A 25,968-nucleotide genomic window follows, 5' to 3' on the forward strand; every position below is an offset into this window, starting at 1 on the left:
GATATCAAAAAAGTACTCCAGAGTGTTGTTCAGCATGGGGGTGAGTAGAAAATGAAGGCTAATCATGTTTTGGGTGTACTATTCCTTTAAGCCTGAACACATATGAAAAGTAAAATTGTAATATATGACCTTTAAAGCACAATAGTGGGATTCATGTTTACATTCAAGCTCAGTAAATATTCCGAAATAGAAAAAACAAAATAAAAAAAGAGAAAAGAAACATGGCCAATATTAGCTAGGGAGTATTGATGATATGTCTAGAAAGCCAAAACTCTGACAGCCTTGCACCATACCATTCAAAGAAAAAAGTAGTGTCGCTATCTCCAATGTTTTTTCATTAATCAAAGCTTTCAATGTTAATTTGAGATCAAGCAAACAAGCAGCCTACCCAGAAATTCAAAAGAACTCTTTGAACCTCTCAGCCAACCTGGTATTTATAGTGGTTATTGGATGCATGTGAAAAAATATATAATTTCAAGAACTAAATAATGAGCAGCATTGTAACTCTAATGTATTTCTTTAGTCTTTATCAGAATAGCGAGCCATATGCAGTGGTTAAAAGTTGCTTTTCTGCAAGTTGCAATATATATATTCAAACAAATGCTGCACACATGTTGGGTTGAAAGTTAGTGAAAATACTGATAAATAGAGACTGCAACAGTGGTAAGAATGAATTCATTCAGGTTAAGAACAAAAATTGTCCCAGTTGTTTATTTACTCTGTGAATTTCGACAAAAATGTCGAGGCACTAAATTGCTGTCCTTGTTTTCCTGCAGACATTTGTATTAACAGAAGACAACAATTGAACAACATATTACCCCATGAATTGCCTGCTTTTCAGTTTCCATCTTGGTCTGGCTGTTTACTTCCTGCTCAAGTAGACTATTCTTTCCATGGAGTGAACTGTTCTCAATCTTCAGCCTTGAGTTATTAATTCCTTTAAATCCAAAATTCCAATAGATTCTTAATCCTGAGACTAAATATGTTTCCAGCAGACAGTTTTCATTAGGAAAGAAATCTGTTCTCCTCTGTTGCTACTTTTAGAGCTTACCCAGTTTTAGGTTTTGTGGCTCAGAAATGAGATTGTTTCATACTTTAATCAAATAGTAAATGTTTATAGTTTTATCTTTCTTCTTTCAGATACTTAGGATTTGCACTCGCTACACTCCTGACCAGGACACCATGACCTTTTCTGATGGACTGACTCTGACCCGCACTCAAATCCACAATGCAGGGTTCGGACCGCTGACGGATCAGGTTTTCACATTTGCTGGACAGCTGCTGCCTCTGGAGATGGACGAGACAGAGAGCGGGCTCCTCAGTGCTATCTGCCTCGTGTCCGGAGGTACTGGACATGTCTCTGAAATGTGACATAGATTTTGCTGCCGCCGGCCTCTAAGGTTAACCGCTTTTCTTTGTGGGGGTGTAGATCGGCAGGACCTGGAGGAACCTTCTAAAGTGGAGGTGCTGCAAGAACCACTGTTGGAGGCGTTGAAGATCTACTCGCGGAAGCGACGACCCAGCATGCCCCTCATGTTCCCCAAAGCCCTAATGAAGATCACTGACCTTCGTAGCATCAGTGCTAAAGGTTAGTACTTGGGAAATGATTTTTGACTTTTTTTTTTAAGCCCACCATTCAACTAAGAAAAAAAGAATATATGAATATTTTCTGCATAAGTAGAAAATACTTAATAACAGCAAGTCAGACCATATAATGCACAGGATTAACATAAATTCAAAAACTGCAAATCTCACGTCCATGACAGGACAACTAGAGAAACACTTTTATATGGATGAATTAATTTGAAGGGTTTAAGGTAGAAGCCTTTGCCTGTAAATAATAAAGCACCGAAAGCTCCCAAATAATATTCTAAGGACAGATGAGACAGATGTAGAGATGTTTGCACATTAGCATGTCTGGAGAAACCTTGAGCTTAAACCCGCCTCACTCAGTGTCAAGAACAGCAATGAAAGAGGGATGATTTTCGCTTTTCCTGCTCCCAGAAACCAGGCACCTTGTAGCCTGAGAAATTATTCTAGCCTGAAATGAATAAAAAGTGGCTCACTGCTGGTTCAGGTTTTGACTTAGATGGAGATGCTGGGGCGGGACCTGAAGAGAGCTGTTCCTGAACCCTTTAGGAATGTCCAACAACTGCAAATGTAACTTAAACTTTGATAACGAAAGGTAAAACAGATAACCTATTCCTATAGGGACATCTACTGTTTAAAAAGATGAACTGCATTTAGCAAAATGGTAGCTTGCTCCAAGTTACCGTAACAACCATGTTATGCAAACCGTCCACTAATCTGATACACAGACAGCTTCATATATCATGAGAACTCTTTAAGTGTACATCTTTTTAAAATGCAAAACACTTCTTAATTTATGAGGATTTGTTTCGCCTTATATAATATCTTTGGAAATTAAAACTTCGTTTGCATTCCTGTAGGAGCTGAGCGGGTGGTGACATTGAAGATGGAGATCCCAGGCTCCATGCCTCCTTTGATTGAAGAGATGATGGAGGATCTGCAGAACCTGGAGAGCAGCCAGCACTCACACACCATCTCCTCCCACTCTCAGCGTACAAACCATCCTTGTCTCCCAGTCTGAAGCTGCCCGGAGAACTTTTCTTCCTTCCGAGAGAGATTACTAATGATTTAAGTGCAGATGCAGTTTGGACGGTCACTAGTGCTTCAGAGTTTGAGTTAGATCTTGAGACGTATAAAATGAGATTCAGCTGTCAGATTAACAACATGGAGGTTTCATTGAGATGCTATCCTACTTTGATGGAAGAAAAAGAAAACCTAGAATGATGCAGTAATATGCAATGCTGTCGCTGGCGCCTCATATCCACTGAGAATCACTCTCAGCTTCTGTTTACCATATCTGGTTCTTGCTGTATTTATATTTGCATGAGTTATTAATTTTTACCTCATTGAATAACGCCATCCGTGTTAGATTAGGAAGAAAAGGCACTCGTTGGGATGACTTGTTAAAGCTTTTTAATGTTATTTTTAAAACCTGTTAGCTGCAGTGGTGGATAGATGTTACATGGGAAACAAGTAAAGGGAAAATTGGAAACAAAAAACGTCAAACTTTTATCAGAATTGGTCTGATATCTTTGTAGGGAAGTTAAAGTCAATTGAATAGGGGACATAAATACAGTATGTATACAGCCTTGTTAAACTGCCAAGGTTTTTTAATGATCTAAGAAACAGGATCATTATAAATCATATCAAAAATTTTAGCATTTTAGAACTAGAAGGTTCAGCAACCAGGCTGTATGTGTGTGCTTTCTTTCATCAAATAGTTTAAGTTCATTATGTCAGCATTCAGTTTTCTTTTGAAGAAGTTGATCCGCATCCCATAATTTGACCTGACAATATTATAAGTCCTCAGATTGCAAAAGTACCTCTTGCCCATCATTGTCTTCTAGTTATTCTGTCAGGTTTACGTCTGAACTTCCCAAACTTAACTTTTTTCTAGAGAAGACATAATTCCATTGGATGTATGAACCATGTTTCAGTGTAGGTATGGCGTTCTGTAGTAATGTATTGGTCCTTTTTCCTTACACCAGAATAATCTACAATTTTCTATGAGATTTAAGCTTGGCTTTGATGTTTTCTCCAAATACAAGTCTCATTAGTTTGCCGGTTTAAAAACCACAGGAGGTTGCTTTGTTTTGCCAGTATTGCCGTCTGCCTCCCAATTGTTTATTTTGTTTTTTACAGAATTTTTGAGGAAAAAAAAAAGGTTCCTCTAATATCCCTTCTTTAACATATTTGATGCCTAAAAGAGGTGTGTGATTGGCTATGAATGTACCATTATTTTTTTAATGACACATTAAGTCCATTTGTTACGAAAATAAAATGAATTATAAGATTTTTTTAATAAGATATTTTCCCTATATTGGTCAGGAAAACATTTTGGTAGTTTCTATACTTTTTCTCACAGCTAACATTTAGAACAGTTTAACTAAGTAGGTATGCCCTAAGCTGCTTTTTAGGGGAGGCAGAAAACCAACTTTGCAGGCAAAATTATTAATAAAAAACCTTTGATGAATTGCTCAAAGTGACCTGTCACATGGACAAACCAGTGCGCTTAAGTTGGTGCCAAATATTTACATTTACAGGCAAAAAAGTTTTTTTTACGATTTACTTTTTTTCTATTATTTTTCCATTGCGAAAAGCTGACAGTTTAATAAATATGTTTTACACTGTAAGTATGAAAAGCTGTAGCCTTTTATGAGCTCGTTTAGTTGCTGGCAGTCTGTTGGATCGCTCTCCAACAAAAGATTTATCACCATCTTAGTAAGCTAAAGATTATTATTTCTTCTTAGACTTTATGAATGAAGATCATTTAAATACAGATTATCCTAAATGAAATTGTTCCTGAAAATATTTTTTTCTATGTATGAGACATGTAAAGTTTTACCACAGACTGATTGTGTAGCCTTTGTTGCGCCGTGGCACAGTGTTCGCCTTCAGGCGCACCATTCGTTCCCCTGTAGTGACGTCATCTTGTTACTTGATCTTTGTTTCCTGTATTTGCTTTCGTAACACCTGTAAAATTAGCATTGTTCTTATAAATCTGACCTTTTCTTTTGTTTTAACGTTGTTTACTCTGCAGTTTTTTTTATGCTGACAAAAAAAATGATAACAGCCTCACACAGCTGCGAGTATAACTTTAATATAGTGATATGAATATCTAGTAAAAATGGCATTTTAGTAAAACCTAAAAAAACATCATTCAAAATTCAAATATAAAGAAAATGTCATCATGAAAAAAAATTCTGTAAAAAATGACGGACTTAAATTAGAACTGTTGAATGAAAGCAGCTCAAACGCAACCTTTGAACTGTAAAGATTCACATGTGCCTGCCATTTATGTGCCAACATTTTCCAAAATTTAAGTTTTTACGTTTTTTTGAGTTCATGCCACAAAAAGGCACAATGCGATTATACTGTATGTACATATCATTTTTCATCTGTGAAATTAAACATTCATTGTTTTGTTGCTGTCTATTCATGTTTGTTTACTGAACTTTCATAGTTTATTTTTGGTATTCTTTCATTGTCTTTCCTGAGAAATTAGTTATCAGTCTATTGAATGGATTGTGCTGCCCCCTGTTGGTGCCGTGAGAGAGTGCTCACTTCAGTCCTGAATTAAAGAGTCCAATAATGTGTCAAGCAGTGAATAAATCCCTAAAATACAAAGTTATTATTGAGCAGCTCCAGATATTAACAAGTATTTCTTTTATTGTTGTTCTTTTAGAAAACTAATTATTTTTGTTAAATATCAAAATGTAGGTTGAAGCCAAACCTTTCGTTGCAAAGGTTTTATAATGTATAATTTCTTTCAATCAGCAAAACTTTCTTTTGAAGTGACCTNTTAAAGAGTTTTCTTTGTTTTCATGACTATGAAAATGTAAGATTCCCACTGAAGGCATCAAAACTATGAATTAACACATGTGGAATTATATACTTGACAAAAAAGTGTGACTGAAAATATGTCTTATATTCTAGGTTCTTCAAAATAGCCTCCTTTTGCTTTGATTATTGCTTCGCACACTCTTGGCATTCTATTGATGAGCTTCCAGAGGTAGTCACCTGAAATAGTCTTCCAACAGTTCTGAAGGAGTTCCCAGAGGTCCTTGTTTGCCCTTTTGCCTTCACTCTACGGTCCAGCTCACCCCAAACCAGCTTGATTGGGTTCAGGTGTGGTGATTCTGGAGGCAATGTCATCTGGTGCAGCACCCTATCACTCTCCTTCTTGGTCAAATAGACCTTACACAGCCTGGAGGTGTGTTTGGGGTCATTGTCCTGTTGAAAAATAAATGATGGACCAACTAAACCCAAACCGGATGGAATAGCATGCCGCTGCAAGATGCTGTGGTAGCCATGCTGTTTCAGTATTCCTTAAATTTTGAATAAATCCCCAACAGTGTCACCAGCAAAGCACACCCACACCATCACATCTCGTCCTCCATGCTTCAAGCTGGGAACCAGGCATGTAGAGTTTATCCGTTTACCTTTTCTGCTTTGCACAAAGACACAATGGTTGGAACCAAAGATCTCAGATTTGGACTCATCAGACCAAAGCACAGATTTCCACTGGTCTAATGTCCATTCCTTGTGTTCTTTAGCCCAAACAAGTCTCTTGTGCTTGTTGCCTGTCCTTAGCAATGGTTTCCTAGCAGCTATTTTACCATGAAGGCCTGATTCACAGAGTCTCCTCAGTTTTTCTAGAGATGTGTCTGCTGCAAGAACTCTGTGTGGCATTGACCTGTTCTCTAATCTGAGGTGTTGTTAACCTGCGGTTTCTGAGGCTGGTGACTCAGATGAACTTATCCTCCGCAGCAGAGGTGACTCTTGGTCTTCCTTTCCTGGGGCTGTCCTCATGTCATCCAATTTCTTCGTAGCGCTTGAAGGTTTTTGCGACTGCACTTGGGGACACTTTCAAAGTTTTGCCAATTTTTCAGACTCTCTGAACTTCATTTCTTAAAGTAATGATGGCCTCTCATTTTTCTTTACTTAGTTGCTTTGTTCTTGCCATAATACAAATCCTAACAGTGTATTCAGTAGGACTATCAGCTGTTTATCCACCTGACTTCTGCACAACACAACTGATGGTCCCAACCCCATTTAAAAGGCAAGAAATCCCACTTATTAAACCTGACAGGGGGCACCTGTGAAGTGAAAACCATTTCAGGTGACGACCTCTGGAAGCTCATCAATAGAATGCCAAGAGTGTACAAAGCAGTAATCAAAGCAAAAGTTGGCTACTTTGAATAACCTAGAATATAAGACATATTTTCAGTTGCTTCACAGCTTTTTAAGTAAATAATTCCACCTGTATTAATTCATAGTTTTGATGCCTTCAGTGTAAATCTTCCATTTTCACAGTAATGAAAATAAAGAAAACTCATTGAATGGGAAGATGTGTCCAAACTTTTTACCTGTACTATATACACAGCACATTTCATGTAGCAGGCGAGTTCAAAGTGCTGTAAAAAAGATAAACATAAGATTTTAAAAATCTCTGGCTATGTTTAAACTAAATAAGACAAGAAGGTTGATTATGACTAAAAACTTTTGCAAAGGTCATTAAATCAAGTCATCTACAATTAAATCATCTGTTGAAACATTGCTTCCGGCAAAAATCCCAAATAAAAATTTGCCAAAAAGACATTTCTCTAGATAATTCTATGAGATGGATTGGTTTTACAACTCTTAAATCCAATCTGTTGTACAAACTTAAAAATTGATACCAGATAAGATCGAGGAGGGATGTAACCTACAATTACACAAAAACTGTCCATACGTCCTTTCTGCAAACATTACGGTAAATGTGTTAAAAGAAGTAAGTGCATAAACTCAAAAGACATAATTAATGAAGTCGATTCTCTTTGTTGGAGGCCTTCTGTCTGGCTGAATGGTTTTCTAACCTTTAGACCTTAAAAAAACTTTAAAGAAAAGGTTGTTTATAGTGAATAACTTGTATAATTCAATACTGGATGGTACAGAATATGTCTTTTTGTATCACAGTGCAGAAGAAATATCCTCCTTATTGCTTAAGATAATTACATAAACTTTTATACAGCACATTTTAAGAAGAATTTCTTCAGGTCAAATTTAAAAGTGGAAAAAATTACAAAAAAAAAACCCCCATTTTAATTTTATCTGCAGCCAGAAACTAAGATATGCTTAATCAAAATGAAAGCTTTTATCAGCTCTTTGACAGATATACGTGGAGGAAATTGTGGGTTGAAGGTAAAACAAACATGCTGTCACATGCAGCTCTGCAACAATGAGTTAAAACAGTTAGACCACGCAGTCTGTTCCTGAGAATTTAAAGTGGTACGGCCCGACAATTGAAACAGAAAGCTGCAAAACACAGGCTGAAACACATCAGTGAGTTTTACATTAATACTCAGGACAGCATTTAGTTGGTTTTATACTTCATTTTTTATACATGTTCAGTTAACTTTATTGGTAAAGTCACATTTCTCACATTTGTACAGACAAACAATATATGAGACAAAAAAACTGTTGAAAGTTGTCTCTGTGGTATTTCTAAACCTGCTAAAGTAGAAACATACATGTTTGCACTTTTATTACAATATTTCTTTCTAAATAGGTGAAGGTACTATACTTTTCACAGCAAATGTTTATTTCAGATTTTAGCATCATGCTGTGGAGATGCTTTTAATCAGCAGGAAAAAAGGGAGATAAAGAACTAGGCAATCCTAAGAAATGTTAAACATGTTTTCAGACATATAACATCTTGATTTGTTTTGGTTGATCACAATAAATTCTAAGTCAACATGTTGACATCTCTGGAAAGGTTGAACCGGTATGAAGGTTTGTGTTCTCTCAAATGGATTAGATCTTTATTTTTTTAAAGTATAAATAAATAATCCCATTAAAATGTATTTTTAGGAAAGTTGAGAGATATTTATTGTAGGATTATGGTCCCTGAGCAGGTAGATGCTAAAATATTATAGTCCTAAGACAATCACAGCTGTTTTTTTCTCCAAAACTGTAAAACCATGTGAAACTTAGAGACTCATAATGAAAAATAGCTGACTCGTGTAAAGGAAGTCCCAAAAATTTAAATTCCTGTCAGTTTGCATCTTATTAATACATACCACTGTTTTTCCTCCTATGTCAACATGTAGCTGTGAATTTTCTTTGAGCTTATCAGTACATTTACAAGTCCTGCTGGTCCTGTCTTCTGAGTAATGTCACTCCCTGAGCCAGTTCTGGGCGAAGTGGAAAGAAGCTACATATTGCTGTCAGTTCCTTTTTGGGCTGTTTCATTGGCTTTGGTCCTAAAATAAAAAAGACCAAATTAAAGGAGCGTAATGTTTGTCCATTCAGGAGAAGCTGTGATTCTAACTACTGGATGGGAATATCACCTACAATCTACAAGCACATAACAAACAGTCACGTCTGTCCATTTAACTCTAGCAAGAAACAGAAACAGTTATGTTTCAAATGAAACACATCAGGGTTTTTTAAAGGAAATGATCAGTTGTGATTTTTCATGCTTGCCTTGTCTTTTCATTTGTAAGGATTGTAATGTTCTCATTTTCAGTTTACCTGCTGCTTGTTGCTTCATAGTAGCCATTCTCTTCCAGGAGCTCCTCAATGATTCCCTGAAAAGTACAAACTATTTCACTAGAAGTACAAGGACAACGAGCAAAACAACAGAATAGAAATGAAAATGATTTATAATACTGAAGCTCACTTCCAAACTAGTTTGTTCAGATTGTTTAGAGAACTTAAGCATCATATATGTTTGCTTGCATGCATGGTTGTGAGACAGATTGCTGTATGCAACCAGAGATATCAAAATGTTGTGTTTTTGATATTAGACTCACTTGAAAGATGTCGGGCTAGGGGGGATGTGTTTTGGGGGGTTATTGGGGAAAGGTAGGTCTGGAGATACTGACCTGCATTTGCTGATATGTGACTCCATCACTGAGATTCTCATCGCCTGTCAGAAAGGAGATACAATCAACTTTCCTTACCTTTGGATTAATTTGAATAATTTAAAAACCTAAACAGCAACCATCGGATGCCAAACTGGCTGTAATAAAACAGATCCTATACATTTTTTATAATTCCTGCAGGAGCAGCATTAATTTATTGCTATTATTTTACCTGGATTATCACCAGTAACGTGTTCCACTCTGAAGTGCTGCATCACGTGTCGCCAGTCTAAAGTAGTCGAGTTTAACTCCATCAACTCTGATGAGGCCTGGATCAGCTGAGAAAATGAAAATGAAGAGAATACATTCCTGGTTATGTATTTTGCTTCAGATAAAACTGAATGGGAGAAAATATGCATGTTTTATCCTTTATGGAATATAAATTCTGCTTCTTTATATAGAATCAATTAACAAATTTCCAATAAGAAAAAAAATCCAATTTACCGGTATATAAAATTAACAAAATTAAAACCAAATCAAATTATAATACTATATGGTTAACCCTTAGTGCTTAAGTAAAACACAACTGGACTTTATCTCATGTTTCTTGGAGATGTCTCAACTTTCATATTAAAGCGTTTAAGTCCTTGATAACTGAAAATCTGCTCAACATATTTCTATGAACACAACGGTTAAATCAATTTGATAGAATGCCAGTTGAGAATATTTGACTTAATTTCAGGATTAGGGGCACAGAAACATTTAGGGAAAATATGTCTGGAAGAGACACAGAGATGGCATGTTCTCCCTGAGCATGCATGGGTTCTCTCCGGGTACTCCGGCTTCCTCCCACATTCCAAAAACATGACTGTTAGGTTAAGATGCTTCCCTAAATTCTCCTTAGGTGTAAGTGTGTGTGAATGGTTTTTTATCCTGTTTTCTCTGTGTTGCCCTGCGATGGACTGGTGACCTGTCCAGGGTGTACCCCGCCTCTCGCCCATAGACAGCTGGAGAGGCACCAGCACCCCTTGCGACCCCACTTGGGATTAAGCGTGTCAGATAATGGATGGATGGATGGATGAGACACAGAGATTCTTTTAAATCTGAAGGCCTTATATATCACCTGTTGAGCATGGTAGTAGCAGCATTATGCTTTGGGGCTGTTTCGCTGCAAGAAGAATACTCCAGCTTAACGTAAATTCACAGTGAGGTTATTTCAATTTAGGGATGCTTGGATTTTCTTGGATTTGGAAAGGAAAGAGATAAAAAATGTATCAAAATTGGATGTGAGTAAAATAGACTTCTGGAAGGACCTTCCTGATCCCCAAACAAACCTTGACATTGTCTACTATAAGTGTGTAATTAAAGCACAACTTGCTCTGAGATATGTAATCCAGAAGCTTTGAGATTACACTCAATATTCTGAAACTGTTTAGAATAGAGACAATCAATTACAATTTGTGAAAATAATTCTTGCTTTTTTATATTTGGAGTTGTAAGAATTATCCTTTTGTCATGGAAAAATATAACTTCAGTCATAAAATTAGGTGTATGAAAAACTTATTTTAGTGGAGAAATTTTAACTATTGTGGTTCAGACTAAGAAATGAGAAAATAATTTCTATGTAGTGCTTGGATAAAAGAATCTTACATGGCTTATAAATCATAAATAGTGAACTGAGGCTTACTTTACACTGTACAGTATAATGTTTTCTGCGTAAGTAAACTGAATTGAAGTAAGTTCCTGCCATAGTGTGACCAATTAAAAACACATTTTAAGGTTTATTTAAAAACCTGCACAATAAAAAGTTTTTTTTTTCTTTTGTCTATAAATACCCCTGAGACTGGAAATGTAAAACCTTGCTAACCTTGCTAAGCTCCACCTTTAAGTTGTACGGATCACTGCCGAGCTGGAAGAGAGACTTTTTGAATCTCTCAACAAGACGCCGTTTGATGTTGTGGTGCAATATTGGTGGAAGCTGGAAATGAAATAAAACCCATAAAATGTTAATATGCTTCCATAATATCTTGTGGACTAACATGGATTTAAAGGAATACATAAGTAGCTTGTTTTTATTTGAGCTGTTGTCTTAATAAAATAAACCAAAATGTACTGTACTTGAGTTATAAAGATGATTTTGTGCAGCTGCACAAGCAGCCGCTGGATGGGATCATCAATCAGTCGCAGTTTCCTCTGCGACACACAGATTCCCACAGACACTAAAATTAAAGGAAAACAACTCATCTTGGCTGAGAAAATAAACACATTTTATATTACATGACGTAAACATGTCAACTGTTCCTGCACTCCTGATGTCTTTGTTACCCTAACTTCTATTCTAGTCCTGAGGAACAATCCTGCAACTTTTTGATGCACCCCATTTTTAACACACCTGAATCAAATGAGGCTCTGCTGAGCTATATGAGGGGATTGAGCCTTTAGATTCAGGTCTGTTAGAGAAGATATGCATCTAAAAGTTACAGGATGGCAGCTCTTAAGGACTAGACTAGAGCACCCCTGCTCTATTTTATGTCATAAATGTATTTAAAACCAGATGTTGAAATGGTACCTTTTCTCGGTTTTATGTTTGAAGCAGTAAAATCACCACTGAAAAAAGGAGGAAGTGAGAGAAGTATTTTAACAGAGTCATGCACCTATGAACAGGCAGCCATCTACTGTTGCGCTCTAACCAGAGGAGGTTATAAAGGTATGTTCAGTAAATGCGACACAAATGTTAAAAAGAGTGACATGTCCATTTTCACCCACCTGGCTTCAATCTGATCCATTCTGACACTAACACGGGGCTCTAAGTTTAGATTAAAAAACAGAAAAAGGATGGTGATTAAAATCCACATAAACTCCAAAAGAACCGACAGTAACAAGATAACAAGCTGTAAAAATACCGTACAAAAAAAACGATACTTGGAAAAGAATAAGGACCCCTATATGACATCAATGAACAGCTACTTAGCAATGTATCACTACAAATAAATGAGAATAAAAAAAAACTTCCTTCAGAGCAAAGGTAATCAGACTATATAAAACCCTAGTTGAATTGAGGCGGTTTGGTACTGCTAGCGTGAGGCCAGTTTGGCCGATTACTAAGTATCCCTGGTGCATGCATGCTCCACTTTATCAATAATTCTGCTGCATTCTCCCTAAGCTGCACTCATGACTTCAATTTGCTACAGCAAGGCTAATCTCAACAGAAGAGCTGTTCTTACTTTGAAGTGCATGCTGGAAAACCAACTCCGGTCCTGAAAACAGCAAAACTTTGCTGCATTCTGAGTTACTTTGGTCAGAAATTACAGCAAACATTACTCGTAAAATGCTGTTTAAAAGGTCCATTTACATAAAAAGTAAACTCCTCTAAGATTCTCATAACAAATTCTAGAATCAGTAATCGACTGGGTTTCAGAATATCATCAGATTCTATACAGTGCATCACCTTGACTGTTTGGCTGCATCATTTCTCCAGAGCTGCAGCCTCCAGAGGAGTTTTGAGCCAAATATTCTGACTCTTTTAGTCGTTTTTCCTACAAAAAAATAAAAAATTAAATCCAGAGCACTTCTCAAAGCTATATGTTAAAAATATAGCTCTTAGAATCCAGGTTTACCATGACTGAGTGGCAGTAGTTATTCTTGTTTTGTAGCCNTTTCCATTAAACACTTCTGTGTTCGTTTCCTGTCTTTATCGGCCCTGCGCTGCAGTGCATTCTGGGAGGTGTAGAGTCCATCCATCAGCCTCATCATAATGTCAGTAATCTTGGAGCTGACGGCTACGATGTCCGGCCGCTGGTCTGCATCTGAACTCAAACACCTGATGGATAACAAACAGTCATTAAAAGTGTGCAAACTTCAGCTGTGTGCAAACCTCTCGGCCTTCAGTCTCACCATCTAATCATATCTGTGAGCCTCGCTGTAAACATTCCCTCTTCAACTGGCTTATAGGCCCCTTCAACAATCTGTCAGTACAGACCAACCAATCAAATGTCAGCTACTCAGAATACAAATAAAAGCATTTGAGGTTAAAGTATGTGACATATTCATGCTACCATGTTTGCAAGTGACAGCATATTGCTGCTGTAGAACGGAGGTTGTAGAGTTGCCATCTGGTACAGGAGGCAGCCCAAAGCCCAGATGTCAGCTTTCTCTCCATATGGTTTGTTCTGCACCACCTCTGGACTGTCACAGCAAGCACCAAAACATGAACACAATTGCAGAAAAGATAACTTTTCGCTTAAAAGCCTAAACTTCATCACAAGGAGCACTTTAGATTTTCAGAGTTTAAAATGTTTCAAAAGAGTTGGGATAAAAACATGAATTGGAGGGCATAAGAGTGGAATTAGAATTATTCTTTCTATTAACAATCCTATTTGAAAAAGTCTGAGGTCTCCAAACCAAAACTTATCAAAATGAAAGCAAAAACTATTGCATACTATGATGCATTCTTTCTTACAGTCAATACTTGACAAAGAGTATTTCCCAGTTGAATATATTTTCTTAAGAGCAGCTGTCATTTTGTGAGTAAGAGATAAGAGTACTGCAATAAACTGAATATATTTAACCACTTTCAACACATTCTAACCACTAGTGCAAACAGTGCACGTGTAAATGTGATGGTGCTGTATGTCTGCTGCAATAGATGATCCAAGCCAGTTCCAGAAAGACACTGACTATCTATGAACCTTCTAGACGTTGTTACACTTGACTCTTTATTTTTTGTTTTTTTACTTGACTCTATTTGGATCATGTTACATTTAATGTGAATTTAAAATATCAGTAACATACCGCTCTTTGGAGTATAAAAAAAGTTCACATCAACATTTTGATTGAATTGATTATATTAAAAGAGCTCATATTAATTAGGTAAAGATTTGGTAAAGTGCCATTTTCAGCCTATGAGCTGAGTTCGCTGTATCTCTAAACTGCCTTCAAATGGCAGCAAAAGCTCCATTTGGACTGAATGATTTGCTGAAAAGTATTCTCACCAGGAATAGAGGATGGTACCAACCACTGACGTCAGCTCACTGTTCTCCTGTTTCTGCTTAGCGAGCCCAAAGTCAGCTTCAAGCAGAGGGACATATAAGGGTTTAATCCTTTGAACAAGAGAGGACAGGACTGCGATACAGAAAGAGGATGTGGTGATCGCTAACACTCACTGATTGTGACTTTATCTTTCTCCCCTAGCATGATGTTGTTTGGTGAGAGGTCACGGTGAATTATTCTCTTCTCTTTGTGCAGGTACCTTAAAGCCAGGCACATCTGAGGGGAAACAGAAGTTGACATTTAATCTGGATTTTAAAATGATTTTGTTGAGATTAGGATAATTCCACTCATTCAACCATCTCCACTATGCCAGAGGGGAATATCCACATTTAATTTAATGGGTTACATTCAGACCAAGAAAAAAATATGCACAGAAACTGATCAGAAAGAATTAGATTCAATGCTGAATGTTGTATCAGAAAGCATAAATAAATCAATTTGAAAATGTTGTGATATTTTGATGAAAGTGAATTATATTGTAGTGCTTCTAAGCTGGGAGTGCATTTTCTGTCACTCTAATTTTTACAACCCTTCTTGTCCCTCAGGTTCTGACTTTACCCCATTTAGTGAACAAATTCAGACCTTCTGTTTCATATCTTATTATTCCAAAAATTATGATTTTCCTTATTGATGTTGTTTCTTCCACACTACTCCTCTTAAGCTAAGATTTCATATTCTTAAATCACATAACTTATGGGTCATAAATGTGTTTCTTTGTTGCTGAGATATTGCTGTAAAACAGGAACTTATCTAATAAGTTTTTCATGGAAAACTAAGTTCAAAACTTTTACCTGTATGAATATGTTCCAAATTCTGTCTTCAGTGAATGTTTGTTGCTTGTCCTTCAGTGAATTAAAATGTTGAGCCAGTGGCACACCCTCAATCAGCTCCATTACAATGTAAAGCTTGTCACCTATAACATAGAGCATGAAGGGTCTTTTTTGGTTTGAATGAAAACAGTCCTGTTGGTCCAGAATGCTATCATCCTCACCTTCCAAAAATGCTTTATAATATTTAACTACGTTTGGGTGCATCATCTTGAAACAAAATTAAAAAAAGATTAATTACTTCTCAGCCAAATAAAATATATTGAAATCTATCTGAACAGATGTTTACTGCGTTGTGTACCTGTTCTTTGATGATTGTAAGCTCAGAGATGATCTTTTCCACATTGCTGTCTCTGGATTTCTTGTCTTTGCCAAACACAGGATTACGCAGGTTTACCTCCTTTAGAGCCAGAAAGTTCTGCCCGGCTTGCTTTTGGACCTGTCATTGAGAGCATATTAGGTGAAATCTACACGCTCTGAAAACATTACGAGAATAAAAATACAATCAGCAGATTCTGATGGAACATTTACTGAACTTTAAAGACACTTCCAAAAGCTCCAGAGCCCAGGTGGTCCAGTATGGAGTAACCACCAATCACTCTGAGCGGAGGCCGGGTCTGGTCCACAGCATCAATGTTCTCTCTCAGACTATTCAGCTCCTCTTCCTGCAATTAAATATTATTTATATGTTTGGAAGTTAAATCCCGCAAGAGTCAGCAAATACAGCGCCCTATGGATGTACTAGCTCTTCTGGTGAAAATGTGTAAAAAACCTTGAATTAAACCAAATCTATTGTTTATTAAAGTAGCATGAATTTGCACTGAAATATCTAATAAGAGGAAAAAAAAACTCTACTGAAAAAATACACATTTTAACCAATTCTTCAGTAGCACCAGTATAAGAACAAGGGCTTTGGGATTTTGAAATTTTGAAAAAAAATCAAAAATATGATTAATTTACACCATAACTAAGATTTAATCTTAACTTTTCTATGAACTAGAGGCAACAGAAAAGATAAAAATGTTAATACATAGGGACTGTTTGAGACAAGAAATTGAAGAGTTTTTTATTGATCAGAATACTATTGTTAAAGAGAATAGCTTATTGAATTTGACATCGATCCTCATTAAACATAAAGTGCAAAAAACAAGCAAGTCTATGTATGGTAAATGGCCTCTAAGTCAGGAGAATTGACAACTGAACTTTAAAAACTACATTCACTCATTTCCCAATTCATGCACACACTGATGGGGGCAAGCAGCATGGAAGCCACAGCTGCCCTGGGGCTCAATGCGAGGCCGCCGTGCACAGGCGCCACCGGGCCCTCTGACCATCATCAGTGGGTAATGCGCCTGAAGTGTCTTACTCAAGGAAACAACGACAATAAAAGCTGAAGCCAGGATTGTAACCAATGACTCTTTGGTTTCAGGGCAAACAAAAAATTGTAAAATGCATGAATGTTTATGATGTGAAAGTATGAATCAAATAAACTCTAAGAAAAAAAGTAATAGTTACGCAGCCAAAAATTGTATACCTCTGTGATTTGGAAATTGGGATGTTTTGTTTATTACAATTATATTGCAAATTCAATTGTCATGCCTTAATAGGAAGCCTTGCTAGATTATGTGATCTAGGTCTAGGTACTGAGATTATGTTTATGAAAGGTCGAGCTGCCTGCTGCATCATTTCTGGGGGATTAACCATGTGTGTTGGATCATTATATAGCTAAAAGGCAAAATACCGATCCAGTTTCAGTTTGCTGGCTGAATCCACTGAAATCTTAACATAAAATGTTAGGATACTACATAAAATGTTAGGATTTTAGCATCATGGATCCTTGACTATGTTCAAGATTAGGAATGAGGTATTTTTCTGTGCACAGTCACACATGTCCAGTTAAAGTCCCAGGGAGCTTTTTACTGAAATCACCCCAGGAAAAAAAAACAAAAAAAAACATTTGGTGTTTAGATATATCATTGCATGGTTGTAATGGAGGCTTTATAAGCTCAAGGGCTGTATGCCTCTGAGCTGTATGCCTCTGAGCTGTATGCCTCTAACAGTGACCTTTATTTTATTTTTTTTCCTTTTATAATTCTTACCATCCTCATCATTCATTTTAAAGAGGCAAAAGTAGGTTCTTATCCGACCTGGTAGACTACTAGTAGGAGACTCGCAAAAAGTATAATCCACTAAACAAAGGAAGGTGCTAACGAAAAATAGTGCTTCAGTGAAATTTATTTTGGAGTTCTTATCAGATGTAATGATGACAATGGTAAACAAATACATATCTATTTATACAGGGGATATTTTCCTGTAAAAAAATACTAAAAGGACAGATTTGGATTATGCTGTTGTAATAAAAGTTCAATTTATTTCAAGGTTTATTACACATCTCTGTCAGATGTACAGTGTATCAACGACTGAGACATTATTATCACCTCATTCTAACCCAACAAACAATAACTCTTTGTTCTTACAGAGTATAGTGAAACTTTGGTCTGCAGCTCCTCGTAAACTGTGAGATCTCGCACATAATGCCCAACATCAATAAACAATTCAAAGAGGTCTGTGGGAAAGAGCCTGAAAGGGATAAAGTGTTAAAGAACAGCTGTCCATGATCAGAGTGTTTTCTCTGACAAATATTGAATACGACAGTTTAAAGATTGCATAAAGGTTTCTCACAATTTTTTTTTTTTTAATGAAAAAAATGGTTCCAACAGACTCTACAGACTAACAGTGGATGGAAGATAGGAGCATTTAAAAAACAATTGTGCACCAATTATGCTACGTTCAAAGAAATACCCTCAAACTAGCATTGTAGAAATATTAAACTAAATTAGTAGAAATCTATAACTTGTCACATGTTAATGAATTATAATACAGACAGCAAAATCTACAAGAAAGACCAAACAAACAAGTTAAATTACTGAAATGAACAGTAAAGTTGATCAGAAAGGAAACATTTGACATTTGAAACCAAGAACCCAAAATGCAAAGTCAAAACCTGAAAGCAAAACTTGACCCTGAATGTCACAGTGGCATTACCTTTTAAACAGATATCTGTTTCTTTCAACGCTAAAGAGGAATCTTAGAGCTCGGAAGGCATAGCACTGCAAAAACAAAAGGTTAAGGTTTCATTGACTGAATAACGAAACACACACCTCTTGATCTGCTACATGAATTATTTACCTGTAAAGAAATGTCTTCCGCTTCACAGTTTTTTGGCAAAATTAGGTTTGCAATGATATAGATACCATTTTCCTATGATAAGAAAAATCCAGTTCCTTAAGAAAATATTTTCAATTTTTTTTTGTGTGTGCACTTTGCTTAAGAACTCTACCTGCACAATGTGGTGAGCAGACATGTCATCCAGACTCAGCTCAGTCAGAGCTGTACAGCAGGCTGAAACAAAAGCAGGAGCACAAACATAAACTGTTTGGCAAATCTCACACACAGCGACATTTACAACTGTTTAATTCTCAATAACAGAGTAAAACTTAAACTCCAGTCATGTACAGTTATAGTAGTTAGTCAGTGTGTGTATTCCTAAATACAAATTCAGAGACAGGAAATGTATAATCAGCCTGTAAAGCTGTACAGTTGAAACAGCCTCAAATGCCTCAGGAAATATCTGTTTACATTCTCAACTATACTGATAAGACTTCCCTACAGGGAGAATTATCCTTATTATGCAGTAAAAATAAAAACTAGAGCTTTTTTTTTTATATCATTTTGCATTATTACCAGCCTGCTGTTTTCCTTGGTAAATTTGAACACAATTGTTTTTATAAACGATTACTGTGGGGCACATTGTGTGATAATCTACAGAGTACTGTAAGGTCACTGACCTGACTGTAGAGCCGCCATGTTCTGCACCTTCTCATATGGTCCAAGCTCCTCACTAGTATGTTCTCTGGAGAACTGAGGGGGTTTGCTGGGAGTGGGAGGCATCTCCATGGCTGGATGATCAGAGACATGCTGCCTATCATTGAGAGAGTTAATTGCCCAGAGATTAAAAAAGAGACATAATGACGCTATTTTCTCCAGTTTTGTACAACAGGGAAAACCCCTAAAAATTAAGTTATAATCATAGCAGCTATTTCGGTTTTTAGTTCAGTAAAGTATATTCTTTTACCTTTGCTAGTATTGATAACCTATCCGATGTAGAACATCACATAACACAGTTTATCAAACCTGGTAAAGCTACTTTAAAGCCCTCAAATAATTACTTTTTATTACAATATTATCATTTTACACTGAGAAATCTGTATATACCCTAACTTTAATTTGAGTCCATTGATTCATTAGGGTGAAACATCACGTTATAGGAACAATTGTTTTCAACAAATTTGTACCTCCACTTTAGACATCCACAAATGAATACATGTACGGTAATTGAGCTTTCTTATTAAGAATACTTGAATTAAAACTGTCTTTTTTCCCCAGCTTTTATTGTCATTACACTGTCATAAGTACACAGCAACAAAATTCACTCTCTGCATTTAACCCATCCTCTTGGGGAGCAGTGGGCTGCCATTCTCAGGCGCCCAAGGAGGAGTGTGGGGGTTAAGGGTCTTTGCCCAGGTACCCAGAGTGGCAGGCTGTGGTAGTGGGGCTTGAACTCAGAACCTCTGGATTCCAAGCACAATGTTCTAACCACTAGGCCGCCATTCTCAAATAATATGCCTTTTAAGTACTCAGATTTGTGTTGATCTTGTGGGTTGGGTAATGGATACAAGAAAATAGCTATACCTATACCTAAATAGCTATACCTTAATCTTAACCTGTATACAGTTAAGGCAGTAATCAAAAAGTTTAAAACTATTTAAACTGTGACAAACAAGGCTGAATAAGGAACTGAAGTTAACTTATAACCACACAAACTCCATAACAGCCATAAGATGGTATCTATGGCATCCTGATGCTAAGTGACCGTTGGCCAGTGTGGCCAAATAAAAGCCTTTTTACATCCTTCTACCAAAGACGTAAACATGCAGAGTCTGCTTAATACCTTTGAGGTTTTAACTGGTATGCATTTTGGAGCGTTTGACCATCAAACATTCGAGGTAGACCTGGTGGTGAAACAAGAGCTAAATATGAGGAAAAGCCCCTTATACCAAAGTATCTACTCAACAGCTGGTTTCACATTCATATAAAATGGGCCGTCTTTCGCAGCATCAAGCATCTGTGTCGTCATAGATTGATGTTGGTAGAAAAAGCCTGGATATCAGTCTCAGCCTAAATTCCTACCAAAGGTGTTTCATCGGGTTGAGGTCAGGGCACTGAGCAGGACAGTCAAACTGACAAGTACTGCTCTCATTGGAACTGCCAAACTCTCCATCCGATCCACAGATGGAGAAGTTTAGTCATCATTCCAGGGTACGCATCTTCACTCTTCAGAGTCCAGTGGCGGTGTGCTTTAAATCGCTGCATCCAATACTTTGCATTGGATTTGGCTTGATACAGGACTGAAGAGGAACAAAGCCTCTGTGCATGGTTGCACACTTAACAGCTACACCACTGCGAACCCTCCACGCACCGTTCTTAAGCTGATCTAAAGGCCACATAAAGATCAGTAGTGACTGACGCTGCAGAAAGCTGGTGACCACTGCACACTGTGTGCATCAGCAGCCACTGCTTAATGCCAGTTCATGTGGCCGACCACTTCTTGGCTGAGTTGCAATTACCATTTGCTTCCAATTGGTTATAACACTACTAAGAGCTGACGGTAAAATTTTAAAGAATTACCAAATTTCACTTCTAGTCTTGCTGTACAGGCAGTGTCCAATCACAGTCTTTCACAAATGTTTGTAGAAACAGTCTTTAAGCTCCGGGTGTTTGATTTTATACACCTGTGGCCATGGAAGTGACAGGAAAACCAGATTTTCATAATTTGGATAGTTGAGTAAATACATTTCACAAATTAGTGTAGATTCACAAATTTGGGGTTGATCTGAATTAGGAACCTCATTCGCTTCTGAAAAAAGCGCTAAAACCAAAGGTTGGCCTAATCTACAAATTACGGTACAAATTGTTCATGTAGTAATTATGTCGAATCATTTTAAGTTTTCTCTTACAAATCTTGACAAGAAGATTCTAATAAATGTGGATGGTGCTGTATGTTTATGTCTGTAGTAAAATATAGGCTGGATAGTTCTGGACATAGTGGTAGAGTAAAACTAGGATAGTTTTTCAATCTATGACTAAATCATGTAACAGAAATAATTCGTGCAACAAGAATCCTCTTGCAATTCTCAAGTGATAAGTTATGTGAAACGTTGAGAAATTTGTCTATACTTCATAAAAGAAAAAACAGCATAGAGTTAGCATGCTGCTTTTTGGCCTTTTCTCTGATATTAATTTCAATAGTTCTTCTCATCAGTTCTGCAGTAGTTTGAGTTTGCTGTTGGACTAACCACAAACCTTTATAAAGCAATCACACTTGTAAACAGAAATGACTGCAATAATGCAGTACTAACTATAATCTTTGATCATAAACTCCTTGAAAACATAAAAGATTGCAATAAAATCTCATTTAGAAATTTGTTTCACTTACATGTTGAGCAGACGGAGGAGCTGCTGCACTCCCCCCCAGCTCCGGATCTCAGCCCTGTTGTCTGGATCCTCGCATAGCTGGACCAGGACCCAGGTGACGCTCCACAGCAGCTTCAGGTTCCTGCTGTGCAGGAGGCTCAGCAGCACCGGTACTCCCTCCAGCTCCTTTAACTGGTCCCTCACATGTTGGTCGGAAGACAAAAGCCTCAGCAACTCAGCACTCATTCTGCAGGAAACATAAAGTTTAAGATTATTTGGATCATAAGTTTGGTAGAATGTTTCTTCAAAAATATTTTAACACACACCAAATTCATTAATAAAGATATTCATTAAAATGTCTCACCTCTTTAAGATCAGATCATATTCCTGCAGTATAATAAGAAGTCTTTCCACAAATTGTAGCTTTCCGATTTCTGTCCTGCATTCAGAGCTACAGGAATCCAGGATATTGGAACATTTATATATATATTTAATATCATCAACTTTGATTGTAAAAGTATACATACCTCTCCGCCAAAGCTGTAAGTGCAAGAATGGCTCCCTGTAACACACCACAGTCTGTCGAGGAGAGGAGTGTCGCCAGGGTCTGACAAAATTAAAAGTAGAAACTCATTTTCCATTCTATATATGAAGTTTTTGTGTAGATATACTATTTTTGTTGATGTTTAGGTTGAAAGGTGTTTATATAAAGTCAGTCTGAGTCTAGCAGGAAATGACTAATTATGTTCAGTGTTTTAAAATGCAACTGTTAATCCACCTAAAAATAAAAATAGGCTTTCCTGAGCATATTGAAATAAAAATTACCCTGTGTGCACCACTCTGAATGACCCAGGACCTTTGATTATTAGCAGATGACAGCTTCTGAAATATGTCTGTAAAACAAGCAAAATCATTGATGCTGTTGTTTTTAAGAACAAACACAGCTCCAGTTGTCAGCATCCGTGTAATTCTGCATTCAGAGTACTCACAGGTCATTGTAATCAGCCTCTGAGTATCAAACACCACCTCCTCACCACATGATATGTACTTGGCCGTGACAGACTCCAAGTACTGCAGAGAAACAGAAGGCCAGTAAGCGTGGTATGAGATATATTTGGATAAAGAGGTTGCTTGAGGTTATAAATAAAAGCTTAAGGCATTTACCCTCGCAAGAAATAGGGTGCCGTTGAGCTCATGAAGAATTTTCTTTAGAAAAAAAAAAAAGTCAAATTAATAAATAAAATAATCACATTAATTTCTATTACAGTGAACGTTTTATTTAAAAACAAAAACAAAAAAAAACTTATTTTCTGGTTTTTACCTGATAGTTGGGATCTCTGATCAGTAGTCGAAGGCAGATAAGAACTCTATGAACCGCTTCAGGAGGTGCATGGTTGATCCACTCACTTTAATACAGGAAATGATGATAATCAATGAATGTCTTGAATATGAATAGCTATGAAAAGGTCAAGTATTTCATTTTAATTTACCTGCAGAGTCTATTTTTCACCAATGATGTAAGAATGTCCAGGAACAGTTTACTTAGAGGGTGACTGCTGAAAGATCTTTGATCTTTGAATGCTATGCTGGAAATAGAAAGTTTTTATCAGTAGCACTACAGGTAGACTGCATACAAAGATGGATGTTTGCTTTTAATACTTTAAGAAATTAAAAAGTAAAAGAGTGTGTTAGACAATTCAAAATATTATAGTTGTAAATGTAAATCCTTTTTTTTGTCCCACTATTGGGAAATTCATTCTGCAATTGACCCATCTCCTTGGGGAGCAGTGGGCTACCATTGTGTGGCACCCGGGGAGCAGTGAGGGATTAAGGGTTCTGCTCAGGAACCCAGAGTGGAGGTTGTGGGGACCGCACCTGCTACTTGCAACCTTCTCAGAACACAAGCCCACTGCTCTAACCACTAGTCCAACACTCCCACAAAAATTATAGCTGAAAATTATAATTTGATGCAGGAGGTTTTTTTTAAGCCTAATTGTGCCTAGGCTGCTCAGGGGCGCAGTGGGTCGCACCGCTGATTTGCAGCAAGAAGGTTTCGGGTTTAATTCCTGGCCCAGGGTCTTTCTTCATGGAGATTGCATGTTCTTCCCTAGTACTCCAGATTCTTCTCAAAGTCCAAAAACATGATTGTTTGGTTAATGGGCTTCTCTAAATTCTCCTAGGTGTGAGTTTCTGAATGGTTATTTGTCCTGTGTGTCTCTGTGTTGCCCTGCGATGGACTAGCAACCGGTCCAGGGTGTACCCCGCCTCTGGCCCTTACACAGCTGGTAATAGGCACCAACACCCCTCGTGACCCCAGCAGGGATAAAGCGTGACAGAAAATGGATGGATAATTGTGCCAGATTTGTACATGTTGCAACTTAGGTTTATAACACATCAATAAAACATTGAAGAGCTCCCCAAGTGTACAAATAACTCAGTTTATAAAAATTCTTGTATGGCTATTTTGCTAAATAGTTTTTATTTGATATTGAGTTTTTAGCTTACTAATTTTTTTTTTTTTTTTTACTTTTTCTTTACATGTATGCATCAAATAAAATAACAAAAATCATGTCACAACTGTTTGCATGAGTTTTTTCTAAAAAAGAAAATTTTTTTGCAAATATTTGTTTATTCACTTATCTTTCTTTTGCTGAATTGGGAAAGGGCAGTTTACTGTCCAACCAAGCAGAGTGAAACCATTAGCTATTTGGGTAGTTTTAAAATCCTGCAGAAAATGAAACCAGCATCTAAGTAAAGCCTGCCAGTACATCGAAGTACAAAGGGCTCAGCTATTGAACTAACTCAGGACTAAAGAAAACAAACTGGACCAAAACGTGAATTATATTACTCCTCAAATCTTTATTGACTGGAGAAACTTCAAGGCCTCAACATACCTGAATTCTTACTCTCCTCTCTTTTTGCATCCTTTGATACCTCAAATAAAAATGTTGTTTTCACCTGAATAGAGAACTTTAAGCACCACTCCAGTTCGCTTTTCCTAAAGCATTACCCCCAAGCTGGAGACCTTCCCTAGTCTGACTCAAACTTTCACTTGTTTTTGATTCACTGTGCTTAGTTATTCCAGATTGGCTCCTTCTCCCTCTGTACCACTGTAAATAAACATTTACATACTTGGAAGAAGCACTCTAACTTTAAATTAAATAGTTTGATTTTAGTCTAAAGGCAGTAATGTGGGATAAATTTACATGTAATTGAGAGATACATATAAATGTATGCTACACATATATATATAACCTGAATTTTTCCAGTTGAGTCACTTCACTGCTGAGGTCGCTGTCATTCCTGAGCCTGCTGATGTGCTTTGGAGAATGTGAGGATCTGATGGTTCTGCTGCTGACTGCTTTACTATGAGTCGGTGATGATACCTTTAACACAGAGAAAATCTCACAGCTTAAAATATCTGACAGGAGAAAAATTAAGTTATGTATATTATGACAGTGTTAAGACACGCTTCTTCAATGTGGTGTCATGTGCTGCTTTTCACCTCCTGTCTGGGGCTGCTTTTGGCAAGCAAGGATTGGAGCTTCCTGAGATCATAAGATGCCCTAGAAAACATGCTTATCAGGTGATTTGCTCCTATCAGATCAGGAAAATAAAATTATAATTTGTTAAAAGAGAAAATAGTCTTACTTGCTTTGGATTAATGAGGATTTCAGGGGCGGCTTTTCTTCTTGTCTTACTTTCCTGGTCAAGTTGAACATTTTCTGCGTTTTACATTTTATTTCCATGAGCAGCACATGCTAAATTTAGCCAAATATATATATATTTTTTTATCTGGTCTGCTCAGCCAGACACTTCCCACTTCATCAAATAAAGAAAGCCCCGAATGAAGGTACTCTCAGAGTTATCTACTTGGTCAAACAAAACGTAGTTTTCTGAAAATCTATTGCTGTCGAGGAGATTCTTTGGTTTCTCACCGTTTCAAACACCGCAAAAACACGGACTGTAAATTCTAAGAAATCCAATTGCTTCCTAATCAAATATCCCGGAGTTACATGGGCTATATTTCGTATTCGTAGTGGATCTCACGGCAAAAATACAAGTTAATGTAAAAGAAATGCATTTTATTCTCCAAATAGTCGTGGTTGCCATGGGTACAA

At 37.0% G+C, this 25,968-nt stretch overlaps 2 protein-coding genes across 4 annotated transcripts in view; one reads left to right on the forward strand and one right to left on the reverse strand.

Annotated features, from left to right (window-relative positions):
• The window catches only part of LOC107101756 (retinoic acid receptor beta-like), a 22,954-nt gene extending 17,937 nt beyond the window's left edge, over nt 1–5,017 (forward strand). For all 3 annotated transcript variants that reach the window (XM_015400796.1, XM_015400795.1, XM_015400798.1), the window contains 3 exons: nt 1,141–1,345; nt 1,430–1,588; nt 2,451–5,017. In XM_015400796.1, coding sequence (XP_015256282.1) covers nt 1,141–1,345; nt 1,430–1,588; nt 2,451–2,611 — 525 coding nt within the window. In that variant the 3' untranslated portion in view covers nt 2,612–5,017. The remainder of the gene's footprint in view (nt 1–1,140; nt 1,346–1,429; nt 1,589–2,450) is intronic.
• Nucleotides 5,018–12,203: 7,186 nt separating this feature from the next.
• Nucleotides 12,204–25,873, reverse strand: nek10 (NIMA related kinase 10). The gene is made up of 27 exons (XM_015400807.1): nt 25,499–25,873; nt 25,353–25,413; nt 25,103–25,233; nt 23,338–23,433; nt 23,169–23,253; nt 23,012–23,053; nt 22,837–22,918; nt 22,673–22,740; nt 22,375–22,454; nt 22,212–22,298; nt 21,870–22,094; nt 19,162–19,295; nt 18,654–18,715; nt 18,503–18,574; nt 18,359–18,423; nt 17,791–17,893; nt 15,850–15,978; nt 15,615–15,752; nt 15,478–15,523; nt 15,278–15,399; nt 14,600–14,702; nt 14,429–14,504; nt 13,493–13,622; nt 13,332–13,402; nt 13,055–13,257; nt 12,886–12,973; nt 12,204–12,243 (listed from the first exon to the last, which is right to left on the reverse strand). Exons 1-25 carry the CDS (start codon nt 25,594–25,596, stop codon nt 13,074–13,076), a joined length of 2,490 nt encoding a protein of 829 aa, XP_015256293.1. The 5' UTR covers nt 25,597–25,873; the 3' UTR covers nt 12,204–12,243; nt 12,886–12,973; nt 13,055–13,073.
• Between the last annotated feature and the right edge of the window lie 95 nt (nt 25,874–25,968).

This window comes from Cyprinodon variegatus, unplaced genomic scaffold (genome assembly GCF_000732505.1).
Source record: "Cyprinodon variegatus isolate N-32 unplaced genomic scaffold, C_variegatus-1.0 Scaffold1148, whole genome shotgun sequence".
NCBI classification, from domain to species: domain Eukaryota; kingdom Metazoa; phylum Chordata; class Actinopteri; order Cyprinodontiformes; family Cyprinodontidae; genus Cyprinodon; species Cyprinodon variegatus.